Source organism: Styela clava, chromosome 3 (genome assembly GCF_964204865.1).
Source record: "Styela clava chromosome 3, kaStyClav1.hap1.2, whole genome shotgun sequence".
Lineage (NCBI taxonomy): Eukaryota > Metazoa > Chordata > Ascidiacea > Stolidobranchia > Styelidae > Styela > Styela clava.
The window spans coordinates 20,273,026-20,287,662 of NC_135252.1; the positions used below are offsets into that span (position 1 = coordinate 20,273,026).

Sequence of the window (14,637 nt, forward strand, 5' to 3'; positions counted from 1 at the left end):
TTTTAGGGTCATCGTCTGTTTATAACCGAGTTACACAGATACGCGTGAAAATTTGTTTCAATTTCAAAGATCAAATGAACAGAAGAGAAGATTTGAAATTAGACATGTGACAGCATGTCTTTTGTAACATTTCAATTTAATCAGAATAAGAAATACATTGGAAATATTTTTTAGCAACATGACATTTTTTCATATTGTTTGTAATCACAGAAACGTGATCACAAAATAGTCAAAGAAGACGATGGATGTCGAATGTTCATTAGTCGTGTCAGATCCTTTGATGTTTTCGGAGAACAAGAAAACAAACTCACGTCAGAGGATATAAAATCAATAACAACAAAATGTGATGAATTAGGAGAATGGCCTAATTCATACCCAGTGAGAATATTTTCTAGTTTTTTCGTTAAAAATTTCTCTTTATATATTTGTTTTTCTATTTCTACTGACATCAAATGTAATTATCACACTTTGCATAAAGCTTTAAATTGTTTTTAGATTACAGAGGATGAGATAGAGAAACAAAGAACGGGATTAATTGAGTTTGTAGAAAGATTGAGAATCCGAATAAAAGAAAAACAACAAGTATAGTTTTTATATTATAATCCTGAATCTCAGTCGCACAAATTATTACAAATTTTTTAAAATATAATGTGCATTCAACCTATGACTACATATCGGTAGTTTTTTCATTACGTCTAATCTTATAGTTCAATTTTTATCGTTACGATTAATGATAAGAGGATATTTTGATAATTGTCGTATAAGTTAATAAGTTCATTACTCGAATTTAAAACAGTTTTAATACTAATTCTAGCAGTTTGCACGTAGAATATTTGGAATTAAAAGATGAACGAATCAATAAAAATCGCCAACGACCGTTGAACATTTTCATGTTTTAGTCCGACGTGAAAAAAAAGAAGGCTGTATTGAAACAAAGAAACGTAATCGAAATAATAGAGGACATTGAAGGCTATGTCGAGGAAGCCGAAACAATCTTGGAATCCAATGAGACATCGATGTCGTTTAGGGATAAGGAAGGCATACGCAACTTATGTTGGGCCCAAAACGACGCATCAATTCGTATTGGGTATGGAACTTTTGATGGCGTTTGACATAAACGCTCAATCTATTCTATTGGACATGAAAGTTTTTTTTATTTCAACTTTCAAATACTTTTATTCCAGCTATAATCACTTGAAGAGTTGGAAAGCATATACGATGAATTGAAAAATGTGGTGGAAAAAGCTCGCAATAATATTCACGTGGAAAACAAGATATGATATCAAACATTTCATTGAATTTGAAGTTAATTACTTTTGCCATGCAAACTAAATCTTGGAAGTTTTGTATACACATGAGTTTTAGCAGCTATTTTGAAACACAGTCATTTTTTATGAAATAGATAGCAAGTACATAATCATAATCATAACTTCTTTTGAGAAAACAAGATATAATTACAAAGACAAGGATCATAATATTTGTTCAATCAATATGTTCTTCATCATTTTTATCTTCAGTTTAAAATCCAGTGTAGCCATAAAAAATATGAGCGTATTGAAACCATGAATTGTCTAAATATTTACCAAGCGGAGCCGAGTATGCGGCAGCCTTTGAAGCGCAAGATGGGTATTTGTAGTGGGTTGGGTGTCACTGTCTCCACTTATCTTCATTTCATACGTATAAATATCACTTGGATCTCCATATTCTCGAAAACGGGACCATTTCTGCTGTATCCTGTCGTTGATGTGTTATTTTTTGCTACCCATGAATTTATATAACATATATCAATTAGGGAATTCATTTTAAAATTATTTTATAAAGGGATAAAGAAGACGCGATCAAGCAGAAATAAGACTTCGTAGTTTTATATTATATATACGAAGCTGTGTGTCGGTTATAAAACTTGAAATAAATAAAGAAAAACTTTTAAAAATTTGCGAGGGAACAGAAAGATTTTTGCGAACAAAGAAGAGAGTAAGACACTTCTTAGTTATAATGGTTATCATGCTACGTAACATGTCATTGTTACGCATGTAATTTGTTGGGCCTTCAAATTTGGTTTATGATAAAGTTAAAATTATCTAAATATACTCATACCGTATACAAACCATATAAATTGCGTTATTGAAAGTTTTTTTCCTGGACCAGTTAAAAATAGAATGATACATAAATTACACAATAGCCGGTGCTCCTTACCTGGTTTGAATATATAACCAATATATTTGCATTTTGTTGATATATTCTAATGATTTGGTGCTTTTCAGGATCTAACGTGTCAAGAAATAGAAAAAATTAAAAAGAATATAAAAAATCATTTGGAGTCGATTTACTATGGATCAGAAATTAAGGTAATCTTCTCGTGCAAAAATGTTGATTTTTGCTGTGCCTTATACATTATAACAGTCTGTTTTTTTTTTAATAAAAAACTCGAAGTTGAAAGACTCCAAAGTGAGTAGCGTTCAAACTAAAATTGTAAGACAAGGCCACGATTGGCACTGCGAAAATAATTTGGTTATTTGAATTTATTCCACAAACAAAATTTAGAATTAGGTGACTAGACAAATGTGAGTTATCGAGTATATATAGAGTATATATGCCAAATACCATTTCCGGCAAATATATAGCTATCATATAATTTGGCAGCTTAATACCTTACTTAATATCTCACTGTATTTTCGTTTACGTTTACAGTCAGAAGAAAGCAAAACAGCTCTTTTAAAATTTTCACGACTTGCTAGAAAAAAACTTCGCAGCCAAATCTACAAAACCCACATTAAGGATTCAGACAAAGAAAAAGTTATCGCCAAGTACAACGAGGTAAACGAGGGAATATGGGTGAGTTAATTTATACAAAATTTTATCTTTACAAGATGGATGATCGTATTGTTAAATTGTTGTTGTTGTTGAAAGACTCGCTTTCCCGCGCTACTCATAGATCTATCAATTTTACTTTTTTTTTAAATTTGAAGATAGGGGTGAAGTAACTAGGCTAGAAAGCTATCATTTCTATCTCCATGTGATACGATATTTTATTAGAATTTCAGAAGTATTATATCGATAATTTCTCCCTTTCTACACTTATTTACGATTTTCTCAACAGTTGTTATGTTTTCTCTACACTCTAAGTCTAAGAAATGTTCGGTAAATTTTACCGTCATTTTAGGGGTAAAAAATTAAAAAATGAGGTCGGTAAACTGATTTACCGACAAATGTTGGTAATAATCACCGACATCGGAGGCGTGGCGTTAGTCAATGTTGCGCGCGCACACTGGTTAAGGAAAGCAGCCAATCAGACGCTATATTTCAAACGCATAATTAATCACGCACGTTTTTTTGTTGCTTTACTCCTTACTTTGTTCGTTTGATTTGACATTTGACGAATTCCAGACTTTTGGACTTTAATATTTGGTCGACCGACAGTCATATCTTGGTCGCTTTTGTTATTATTACAGTACTGCGTTGGCAGTATTTCTGTAAGACAATGCATCTTGGATTCAATAATGTCAGTGTAGGTGTCGTGTTGTTTAATGCTGGTTATTAATGTATTGTTCAGTGTGATTATGGGCATGGCAGTATGGGGCAGTCGGGAAGTAGGGTAAGATCTACCGTATCAATTACTGAATTAATATATATATGAATACATACTGGCTATATCAATGCAACAGTATACGGTACTGGTGTAAGGTTGACTGGACTAGCTTACATCAGTACATCCGCAGATCCAGATCCATGTTACGCCTGTCGATACTTAACACAGCCAGAGCTTGATTCGTATTCCCGAATATGAATTTTTTTTGTCAGTAGACTGGCAAATGTTAAAATGGCAATACAATATCTGAATATGCCCTCTTCACAGCTCTAGACTTTGAAATGTTAGCATCTAATTACTGAATCAAGATAAACCGTCAAATTATCAACAGCTTTATGATGATCGCAAACTCAGACTACTGGCAGGCTGAACTTCATACAGGAAACACATAAACATGCAGACAGGGGAAGAGGTGACGTTGCTCTACACCCAGAAACCGTGACTTGAAGAATATGGCATTAAAATAAACAGGTATCAATTAATTATATACTCATATAATTATATACTGATTCAGTGATTGAAAATCATCTACAGACAGACAGATTTGTCTTTGATTCTGATATTTTAAATTATTGATTCTAGGATTAATTCAGAACACTTTCATTTGAAAAAGAGCAATTTTAGGCAATTCACATTTAACTGTCATAAAAACACTAGATTTCCTTTTAACTTATGACACCATAAATAGAAAATTTATCAAAACAATATTTATCTATCTCATTCTGCATATTTACCAAAACCAATTCTGTAAATTTGATTGAATTTCTCTTTTGAATAAGACCGAATTTGAACATAGTCTATTACATATAATGAAGTTGGGGAATACATACATTCCTTTTTAACATTGTTTATCCTTAGAAACTGAAGAATCTGATTATGCAGGCATGAACAAATTGTCTGCCCCAACTCTGAACTGTGAAAAATTCAATGTCTAAGGCTTCATAATATTTGAGATTCTTACTAACATGTTATTTCAAGGAAGAAGTATTTGAGGTTAGGTATAATGTTAATTTTAAATTGTTAAAAGAGAAACTTTCTCATCTGCTCTGACAGTAAAGTATTAGGAGTGTAATTTTTATTATTTAGGGACTTTTAAATTTTTAATTTCATTTAAATACTATTTCAGGGTACCTCTTCCATCTGATCTACAAAGTTTGGTAATACTGGAAAAGTCTGTATCGCCCACAGATTCAAGTTCAAGAGGAAAAGAAAGTAGTAAAGTTTATAAAAATGTGGGATATTGTAATGAATGCTAGTACATGCAATTAAATAATTTCAGATATTTCAAACTTGCAAAAGAATTAGATTGATTGATTGAATACTACAAAATGTTAAATCTTATTCGAAGATTAAGTAATATTTTTAAATTTTGAAGTTGTTTGGGTAAAAATCTTTGTACTTTCCATTTCATATAACTTGAAGTTATGGAGAAGAAAATACCACGAGTTTGTAAAAGCAGATGGATAATGCAATACAATCAGCATGGGCAACACTAACCCGGAAAGACTCCCCCTCCGCCATAGACTATTCTGTCTAGGGCTGTCTATAGAGACTTGTTTAAAGTGACTATGTGAACGGATACCCAGCGAGCATAAGCTTTTTCAACGAGAAGTCTCTGTCTACCTCGCATTTCTAACTTTTCTCTATACAATTTCTCATTTTTCCAAAGTTTATCATTCATTTCACGTTCACTTTTATTTTTTGAATGATCCTTGTTTCCTACAATAGTCTGTGATTTGTACTGATCATATCCTGTAAAATGTAATGCCAGAATATTTACGGTAATTTTTACCGGGTTCTGAATGTAAATTCACCTAATTTGTGATGTAAATTCACAGGCTAGCGTCGGTAAATATTACTACGCATTGCCGGTGAACATTATCGGAAAAAAATTGTAAGGATTACTAGGGAAATCCTGTAAAATTCACTGGTGATCAACAGCGATTTCACCGAAAATTCTCGTGATATTTACCTTAAAATCGCATTAAAATTTCACAAATACATTTCAATAATATGTAATCCCAGGCGATTGCCGGTAAATATTTCTTAGAGTGTACCCAACATTTTGTGCAACATTTAATATTATTGGATATGTAATGGACCTATGAATTGTTTTATTGAATCGTTGTTGTTGATATTATTCTTAAAAAAGATCGTCTTTCTTTTTAATAATTGGATCGATAGCTTTCGAATTTATGACAGATCTCTTGATCGCATTTTAGCGACTGGTCAGCAAATTTGGCACGATTTCAATGAGAACAGCTAGATTACCGGTACTTTAAAAGATTTGATACTTACCGGTAATTTGCTTTTGTGTCAATATATTGCAATAATTTTCATATAATGCAAAGATCGATATTTTTTAATATACAGCTTCCACAGAGTGAAGCATTATACCTTTTTATTTTTTTAATTAGACCGAAGAGAAGTTCAAGCAACTTTGCATGGAAGTTTTCAAAAAAAATCGATCGAAACGATGATAGTCAAGGCGTTGACATTAAAAGACGTTGGTACTACTGAACAAGAACGACAACAAAAATGAATAATTCGGCTTTATATTATCTTGCTAACTTCAGAAAATCGACTAAATTTTTCATTCATTCAAGTATTCATTTATGATTGTTTCAGTTTCGATATATCTGTAAACAAAATCAGTGAAATTCTAGTACAATAAACATATTTATTATCAGTATTTTGAACCATATTCTAACAGATTTAAAAAATTTGTTGCTTTTCATTTATCACTAACATCTTTAAAACTCAACTTCTAACATTTTCTTTAATGGAGTAACAATGAATATATTAATATTTCAATAATTATTAATAAAGTGTATTTCAATGAGATATAATAGTTCCATTTTAGAGGGCGGGGGTCAAAGAATGTTGACCACAAAATTACCTTTTTGTATATCTTTGCCGGTAATACAAGAATATTGAGACTGCCAAAAATATATAAAACGATAACATTAATATTATTGGTAGATACGAAAATGGCCGTTAATTAAAATGGATTCAAATATCTGATATATTTTTAACAAGAAGTAATATTATTGGCAGTTAGCTATTCGCTATCTGTTACATTATATTGAAAAACCAGATTACGTGTCCGTAGGCCTGAATTTTTACGTTTCACGTTACTTGTGAAATTTTACGTCTTACGTTTAGTGAATGAACCAGGGTATCACATTTTGAATTGTATTGCAACGGCAGACGTATGATTTTCGCGGAATAGTATTTCGTTTTGTCTTTCGTTTCCACATATTATTTCAACATTGCTTTTTTGCTAATCAATAAAATATCAGTATTCCACAATTAAAACTCACGACAACTTCAATAAGTAAGGAAATTTCTGCAAAGTATCAAGTATGACAGCCTTTGTGATAGGCCACGAAATGAGTCCGTTTATCTTTCAGTTTCGTAGCGCACATAAGGGGACTACTTGGAAAAAAATTTAAATATTTCTTAGAAATTTAAAAACAAATAATACATTGTTATAATTTCCAAAGTTACACGTTTTACGAAAAGGACGCTTTTACTACAATAAATATGTGCTACCATCTGTTCTATATTCTCTGCGTTTCAGGCAACATTACAGACTTCTGCGTTACAGAACAACTAAAAATTGATCAGCTGTTGCCGAGCGGATGGACCTCCGTTTGTACTGCCCGCTCTTGCGTTGAGTTGGGTAGCCTTTCCATCGTCTTTTTACTTATTGATTTTAATCGGTAAGTATTTGTCTATCTGTCTGTATGTATGTATGTATGTATGTATGTTAGATTCACGCGATATCCCACGAAAGCGAGATTGAATCTGCTCCAGATTTTGCATGTGCATTCATCATATCTCGGACCAGAAGCCTATTGATTTTGGGCGAATTATGTCGTATAATTAGCGAGTTATTAATCAATTGGTGATGGGACACTATGGAGTAAGAGCGCTGTTTTGAGGGATCTCCTAACTTTCGATCGATAAGTCTTCGATAATTTATTAAGCACCTGTAGATTCATACCATCACCATGTATAATAATTTTAGTTTAGCATTAGCTCATATAACGTTGTTAAATAGGTGCGGTAACTTCGGGAAAGGCTAGACCTAGAAAAATATGCCACAAACAACGATACGTATATTCATGCTTGTATGAAAGGTTCATGATTAATTCAATGACGATTCTTGAGTATTCAGCAGACTGCACTTGCCACGTTTGCAATTGATTCGAATCGATCCGATTCGTAAATCCAAAAGTGGCATCCCTAACCATGACACTGTGAATATGCCACACTTAAAACATCTGAACAATACTCAAACAGAATTAAAGTTTTAAGTTTCACCCTTGATAGAATAACATAACAATCTGATTAGCATATTTTACAAGAAATAAAAAAATTCAAATACTTGCGATAGCGCTGAACAAAAGAACAAAACTTTTTAACTACACACTTTGACGTTTTCACGCCTTCTTAGTTTAAAATGAATTCGGTCTCCAACTTATGAAAATTTGATAGAGTATTCGGGAAAAGTCCCACTGCTAGTCCACAAAAACGTTTCCAATTGGGACAAATTGCTAAACCACGGGGGCCAGATAAATTTGGTTTGATTTGTGGCGCCAAATAGTTCAATTTGGATTGTATTAACAATGACTGAAAGGTGATTCTGTTTTGTTCTAATTATTAAAGTGCAAGTGTCTAGTTTTCGAAAAGAAGTTTTCACTTTCCTTGTACATTTTCCGTTGCATGAAAAAGTTAATGGGGCACAGGATTTCTGTGCAATAGGCCACAAAGGAAAAGAGTTGGACATTACTGGTTTAATCAGCTCATCCACACATCACCTGTCTTTGGTTGATGAGCTATTATAATAGTTTATGAAGTCTTTTCATGACCCTTCATCGCAGCTTGAAGACATTTTCCAACAAGACAAAAATAAAAGTCAGTAGGAGAAAGCAACGAATAATGAAATGATGATCCAGTATGATTATTGAGGGTTTGCCGCCAAATGTATTATCCAAAATTTGAGATACATAATCCAAACACGTATGGTAGCTCAAAACGTAAAGCACAAACTCATAAACTACCTACTTTACAAATCATAAGGCACACCGGTATTAAGGGGCAATGATAATAAATTGCTTAGATTTGATTTTCAACCATTCATAAAGTGCATTGAACTATAAGATGCAAACATTTCTGGTACTGTTTTAAAGTTTGCAATATAGCATAAAACACTTCCGGATCGATACATTATAAGACTTGTAGGGCGTGTAGAGGGCGCACAATCCATTTTTGAGAAAATGAAAAATATAATATTTAAAGCGCTCCTTAAGTTCCGTGAAATATGGTAATCGTTTCGGCGTTTGTATAAACGCCTTCTTAGTTTGGGTCGAAATTGAATATCCGCCTTATGACAACTTACAGATGACTACGAGACATTCAAAAAACCAATTTGGACTCAGATTCTTAGTTGAGTCAGTAAAATATGACTCCGAGTGTTTTTGTCAAATCAGCCTATCATCAGCTGGCTTTCGTCATGAGTGAGTAATAACTGAAGTGTATAATTTAAAAGTTTATGAAGTTTTTTCGTAACATTCATCGTTGTTTATTAAAGAAACTTCTTAAGAAAGCGAAAAATGCACACAGCAACCGAAAAATCAATATAGCAAACATGCTCAGTACCTGAGATTCCGTCTGACGAATGCGTGGGGATTCACGAGTCACACGTGGCGGGGAATAGTGTGCTCCATTCCATAGTCTAACTCCACTTCTACTAGAACTCATGGAAATCTCGTTAGACCTTGTATGGTGCCTGGTACGGGCTACATTGGGCTGATTGTGTTTGTCAATCAAATTATCTGATCCTCTACGAATTCGTATGCTAATTCCATCATTCTTTGTTGTAAATTTTTCTTCTGGCAATCGAGATTTGTCCACAAGACGAACCTTTACTTTACTCAGAAAATAATGATTTTCAAGTAATTTTAGCAAATGAAGTCTTCTGTTGTCCAATGACCAAAATTTATTATTCATTTCTATGATTTTTATAAGTGGTATGTCATCAACGTTCAGTTCTCTTTGTAAAATTTTTCTCACAACATCTTGAATTGTATCTCCGTTTTGAAAGTATGCGAGAATAGAATCCTGGGTGTATCGAACATCTGATGGCCGAACCCATACTCTTGATTCTTCTCGCTTCCACATACTATACATATATTAAACTTACGACAAGCTTTTTAAAAAAACGAAAAAAAGTACAAAAGATTTGTTATTCTTGTTAAAAACACTTTTAGGTATTCACCTGACGTACCCCAAAGTCTAGTCCATCCATTTAAACCGACAACTGGTTAACCATTCCCATACTCGACATATACTGGTAACCGGACGAGAGGCCTTGACATATGATAAGGCAGACGTATCAATTTTCCTCTACCCGAATTAAATAGAAAATTCTCAATTTTCTGCACGTTCGATCTTACTAGCCGTTTTATTATTATACTAAGTCATAAAGAGTAATCTGATCTGTAAACCTTTTGTCATTAAGCTTCTTTCAGTACCTCATCAGATACGTGCGATCTAATATTGTTGAATTTTTTATAAAACTTTTAATGCAATTAAATGAGAAGAACAAGCCGGTAGGCGCCCAGGATCTCCGCTGATAGTTGAAGCTCGCACTCAAGCTACCGGTTATCATTCATAGAAATTTTAGAATCTATAACAGACATGTGCAAAGTACGGCCCGCGGGCCAAATCCAGCCCATTGGGTGATTTTAATCTGGCCCGCCCTATGCTGCCACAACCAAACGAAATTCATATTTTTATGTTTTAGCTAAGCATATCTCAAGAAACTTGTTGATTGCGGGTAAATTTGGTTTTGGCACGTGGCCTATTGTTTTCCACTGTTGCTTTTGTGACACTGTAAATATTGTTCCTAAAATGTAACTTTCCACGTCACAATTACATGGTTACAGTGACTGTGGGCAAAATTTTTGGCCCCTGGTTTAAAAACCTTGCCCATCCGTGATCTATAACGTCAGCTGCCAGTTCATTAGGTTCTGCGCGTTTCGTAAACATTCTCGCGTGATGATATACTGTAGCTAATGGTTGAAATAATGTTCGCTAAAATCCCTAAGGTTTCTCCAGTTCATGGAATATCGAAACGAAAAACAACTTGTTCGAAAGAGTATTTTCTTCTGCGGAAGGTAGCATTCTTGAAACTTCAATTTTCGACATGGCTAACGACAAAACTGGGATAAATTGTAAAAAAATTTGGAAATTTCATAACGTTTGCCGCGATTATTTGTTGTTGCCATGGAAACGAAACCTCAATCGATTTCTTTATGAAACGCACTTTACTAGGGTGACAGAATCTCTCGCGTGTGGAATTTCATCTAGATCGGTCCAGCCGTTAAGACGCCAGAGCTGGACACACAGGCAGACAAGCCGGTATGCGCCCTATATGGATCTCCGCTATTGTCTGAGGCCGCGTCATTTCAGTTTACTAACGGGTAACACGGAGGCGCCATTGTACAGAGAAATTTGTACCAAAACTGCCAGTTCATTTGAACGCTGTGCGGCTCATCGGTATCCATGTGCAATGTTACGCTGTGGCTAATGATTGAAACATGTTCACTAAAATCCCTAAGGCCTTTTAGTTTATGGACTATCCAGTGGTTCCCAACCTTTCTACCCTGGCGGACCGGTAAAACTAAATTAAATGTACTCGCGGACCGGCGAAAAATTGAGATGAACGGAACATAAAAGAGTATATCACATATATTTGCGTAATACAATGCAATGTCGGGCATTCAATATGCATCTAGAGTCTAGAGTCTAGACAAGAAAGGCAAACTTAAAAACAGCTCACACGAAGAAAAACTATCAAATAATAGGACGGCCAAAAATATTTGCGTAATGAAATGCAGTGCTGGGCACCCATTATGCGTAAGAAAGGCACACATAAAACATCTCACATAAAAAACATGTACATGTCAAATCATGTACAAACGTAATTAACTCTAGTGAAAATGTTCCTGCTGTTTAGTTTCCAAAATAGGATTGCAAACGATGCCTCAAGGAAGTTTCTGCAACACGTAGCCCTACAGCGGCGTGCAGCCAATTTCCTTGCTTCGCTTTGCTAGTGATGAAAATATTTTTATATATAAGTAATAAAAATAGAAGTAACTCGTTGAAAATACGGACAACAGTTTGATTGCTCAATTACTTAGCGATGGGTATTCGTTATCAAGAGATATCCAAAATTGTGACAGTGATTCCTTTTTAAATCTGGACTGTAAAGTAGAATCACAATTTGAATCAAGCTTTTTCATTGGGTTTGTCATATCAATCCTTCTGCAGTTGATCGATGCTTCAAACGGAATGAATTTACATTACAATGACAAAGTCGTCGGTAATTTGGCACCAGGCTCAAAATCCTACTTTGTCTGCTCAAGATACTGGAAAAGATCTCAGCTTTTTTTGCTCCTCGTGACCACCTGCCATATTTTACTGGAGTATTATACTTTTCTTGACGGTTTTTTGGTTTAAACAAAGAAATATGCATAACGTTTTATTTGGATGGTCATATTAATCAGGAAAAGCATGCAAAACAGAAAAGGCACGCGTGCCAATTTTTAGGTTTCTGAATCTTGCGAGATTTGATGGAGCGCATTCACGATGAGCAAAAAGTGTGATTACTTGGCGCCAAGATGTTGCGAAAGACGTCGCAATATGACGGCGGAAGAGAAATTGCGTAATAAACCAACGCGACCTCGTCCTCGGTATAAAAACAACAAAACACCGAATTTTTTTCGCGGACCGGCAAAAAAGCCTCGCGGACCGGCACCGGTCCGCGGACCGGCGGTTGGGAACCAATGGACTATACAATGAAGAAGTCTTGTTGGAAAAAGTATTTTCTTCCACGGAGGGTAGCATTCTCGGAATTTTTATAATTCGACTTGGCTGACGATAAAATGGCGGTAATTTATAATAAAATGGGAATATTTTTAACGATCGGAGCGTTTTTTGCCGTTGCCATGGAAGCGGAACACAATTCCGGACGGCTGAAATTTCCCCTAGATCGGTCCAGTCGTTAAGACGCCAGAGCTGGACACACAGACAGACAGAACGACTGATAATAAGGGTCTCCTATAGCGGAGATTCAACAGAACAAACGATAATAAAGGTCACCTATAGCGGAGATTCAACAGAACGACCGATAATAAGGGTCACCCATAACGGAGATCGAAGAGAACGACCGATAATAGGGGTCTCCTATAGCGGAGATCTAACAGAACGACCGATAATGAGGGTCACCTATAGCAGAGATCGAACAGAACAAATGATAATAAGGGTCTCCTATAGCGGAGATCCAACAGAACGACCGATAATAAGGGTCACCTATAGCGGAGATCGAACAGAACGACCGATAATAAGGGTCACCTATAGCTGAGATCGAACAGAACAAACGATAATAAGGGTCTCCTATAGCGGAGATCCAACAGAACGACCGATAATAAGGGTCACCTAAAGCGGAGATCCAACAGAACGACCGATAATAAGGGTCACCTATAGCGGAGATCCAACAGAACGACCGGATAATGAGAGTCTCCTATAGCGGAGATCCAACAGAACAACCGATAATAAGGGTCTCCTATAGCGGAGATCCAACAGAACGACCGATAAGAAGGGTCTCCTATCCTGGTTCCGGTACTACTGATCTTATTACCAGCAAAACAAATTCTAGAAACCGTCTTGATGTTGACAGTGTCTTTCTTGATGCGGACTAGCTATATAAAAAACGGCGCCAAATATAAAAAACCTCGTCAGGCAGTCCCAAGCTCAAGATTTCTTTTAATTGTATACTAAGAAGCTTTTACTTTCATGTCTTTGGATTGCTTTTGCATTTCATAATAGACAGTAAAAAGATAACGCAATCCAACACGCTTAGTTTTTTCAAATGTCGAACAAGGGGGCCACGAGTGTTGTTAGAAAGAGTATATTCTTCCGTGGAGGGTAGCATTCTCGGAATTTTAATATTCGACTTGGCTGACGAAAAAATGGCGGTAAGTTTCTCAAATGAGAATATTTCTAACGATCGGAGCGTTTTTTGCTGCTGCCATGGAAACGGAACACAAATCCGGACTTTCGGTGAAACGTACATAACTAGGTTGACAGTATAACCTACGAGTGAAATTTCCTCTAGATCGGCCCAGACGTTAAGACGCCAGAGCTGGACACCCAGACAGTCAGAACGACCGATAATAGGGGTCTCCTATAGCGGAGATCCAACAGAACGACCGATAATAAGGGTCTCCTATAGCGGAGATCTACCAGAACGACCGATAATGAGGGTCACCTATAGCAGAGATCGAACAGAACAAACGATAATAAGGGTCTCCTATAGCGGAGATCCAGCAGAACGACCGATAATAAGGGTCACCTATAGCGGAGATCGAACAGAACGACCGATAATAAGGGTCACCTATAGCTGGGATCGAACAGAACAAACGATAATAAGGGTCTCCCATAGCGGAGATCCAACAGAACGACCGATAATAAGGGTCACCTAAAGCGGAGATCCAACAGAACGACCGGATAATGAGAGTCTCCTATAGCGGAGATCCAACAGAACGACCGATAATAAGGGTCTCCTATAGCGGAGATCCAACAGAACGACCGATAAGAAGGGTCTCCTATCCTGGTTCCGGTACTTCTGATCTTATTACCATCAAAACAAATTCTAGAAACCGTCTTGATGTTGACAGTGTCTTTCTTGATGCGGACTAGCTATATAAAAGACGGCGCCAAATATAAAAAACCTCGTCAGACAGTCCCAAGCTCAAGATTTCTTTTAATTGTATACTAAGAAGCTTTTACTTTCATGTCTTTGGATTGCTTTTGCATTTCATAATAGACAGTAAAAAGATAACGCAATCCAACACGCTTAGTTTTTTCAAATGTCGAACAAGGGGGCCACGAGTGTTGTTAGAAAGAGTATATTCTTCCGTGGAGGATAGCATTCTCGGAATTTTAATATTCGACTTGGCTGACGAAAAAATGGC

General features: G+C 35.6%; 1 protein-coding gene across 1 annotated transcript; it reads left to right on the top strand.

Annotated features, from left to right (window-relative positions):
• Positions 1 to 173: 173 nt before the first annotated feature.
• Positions 174 to 1,262, top strand: LOC144420857 (uncharacterized). Its single transcript, XM_078110565.1, has 4 exons — positions 174 to 378; positions 496 to 582; positions 900 to 1,087; positions 1,185 to 1,262. The coding sequence occupies exons 1-4, from the start codon at positions 253 to 255 to the stop codon at positions 1,225 to 1,227; spliced, it is 444 nt and encodes a 147-aa protein (XP_077966691.1). The 5' UTR covers positions 174 to 252; the 3' UTR covers positions 1,228 to 1,262.
• Positions 1,263 to 14,637: the final 13,375 nt, after the last annotated feature.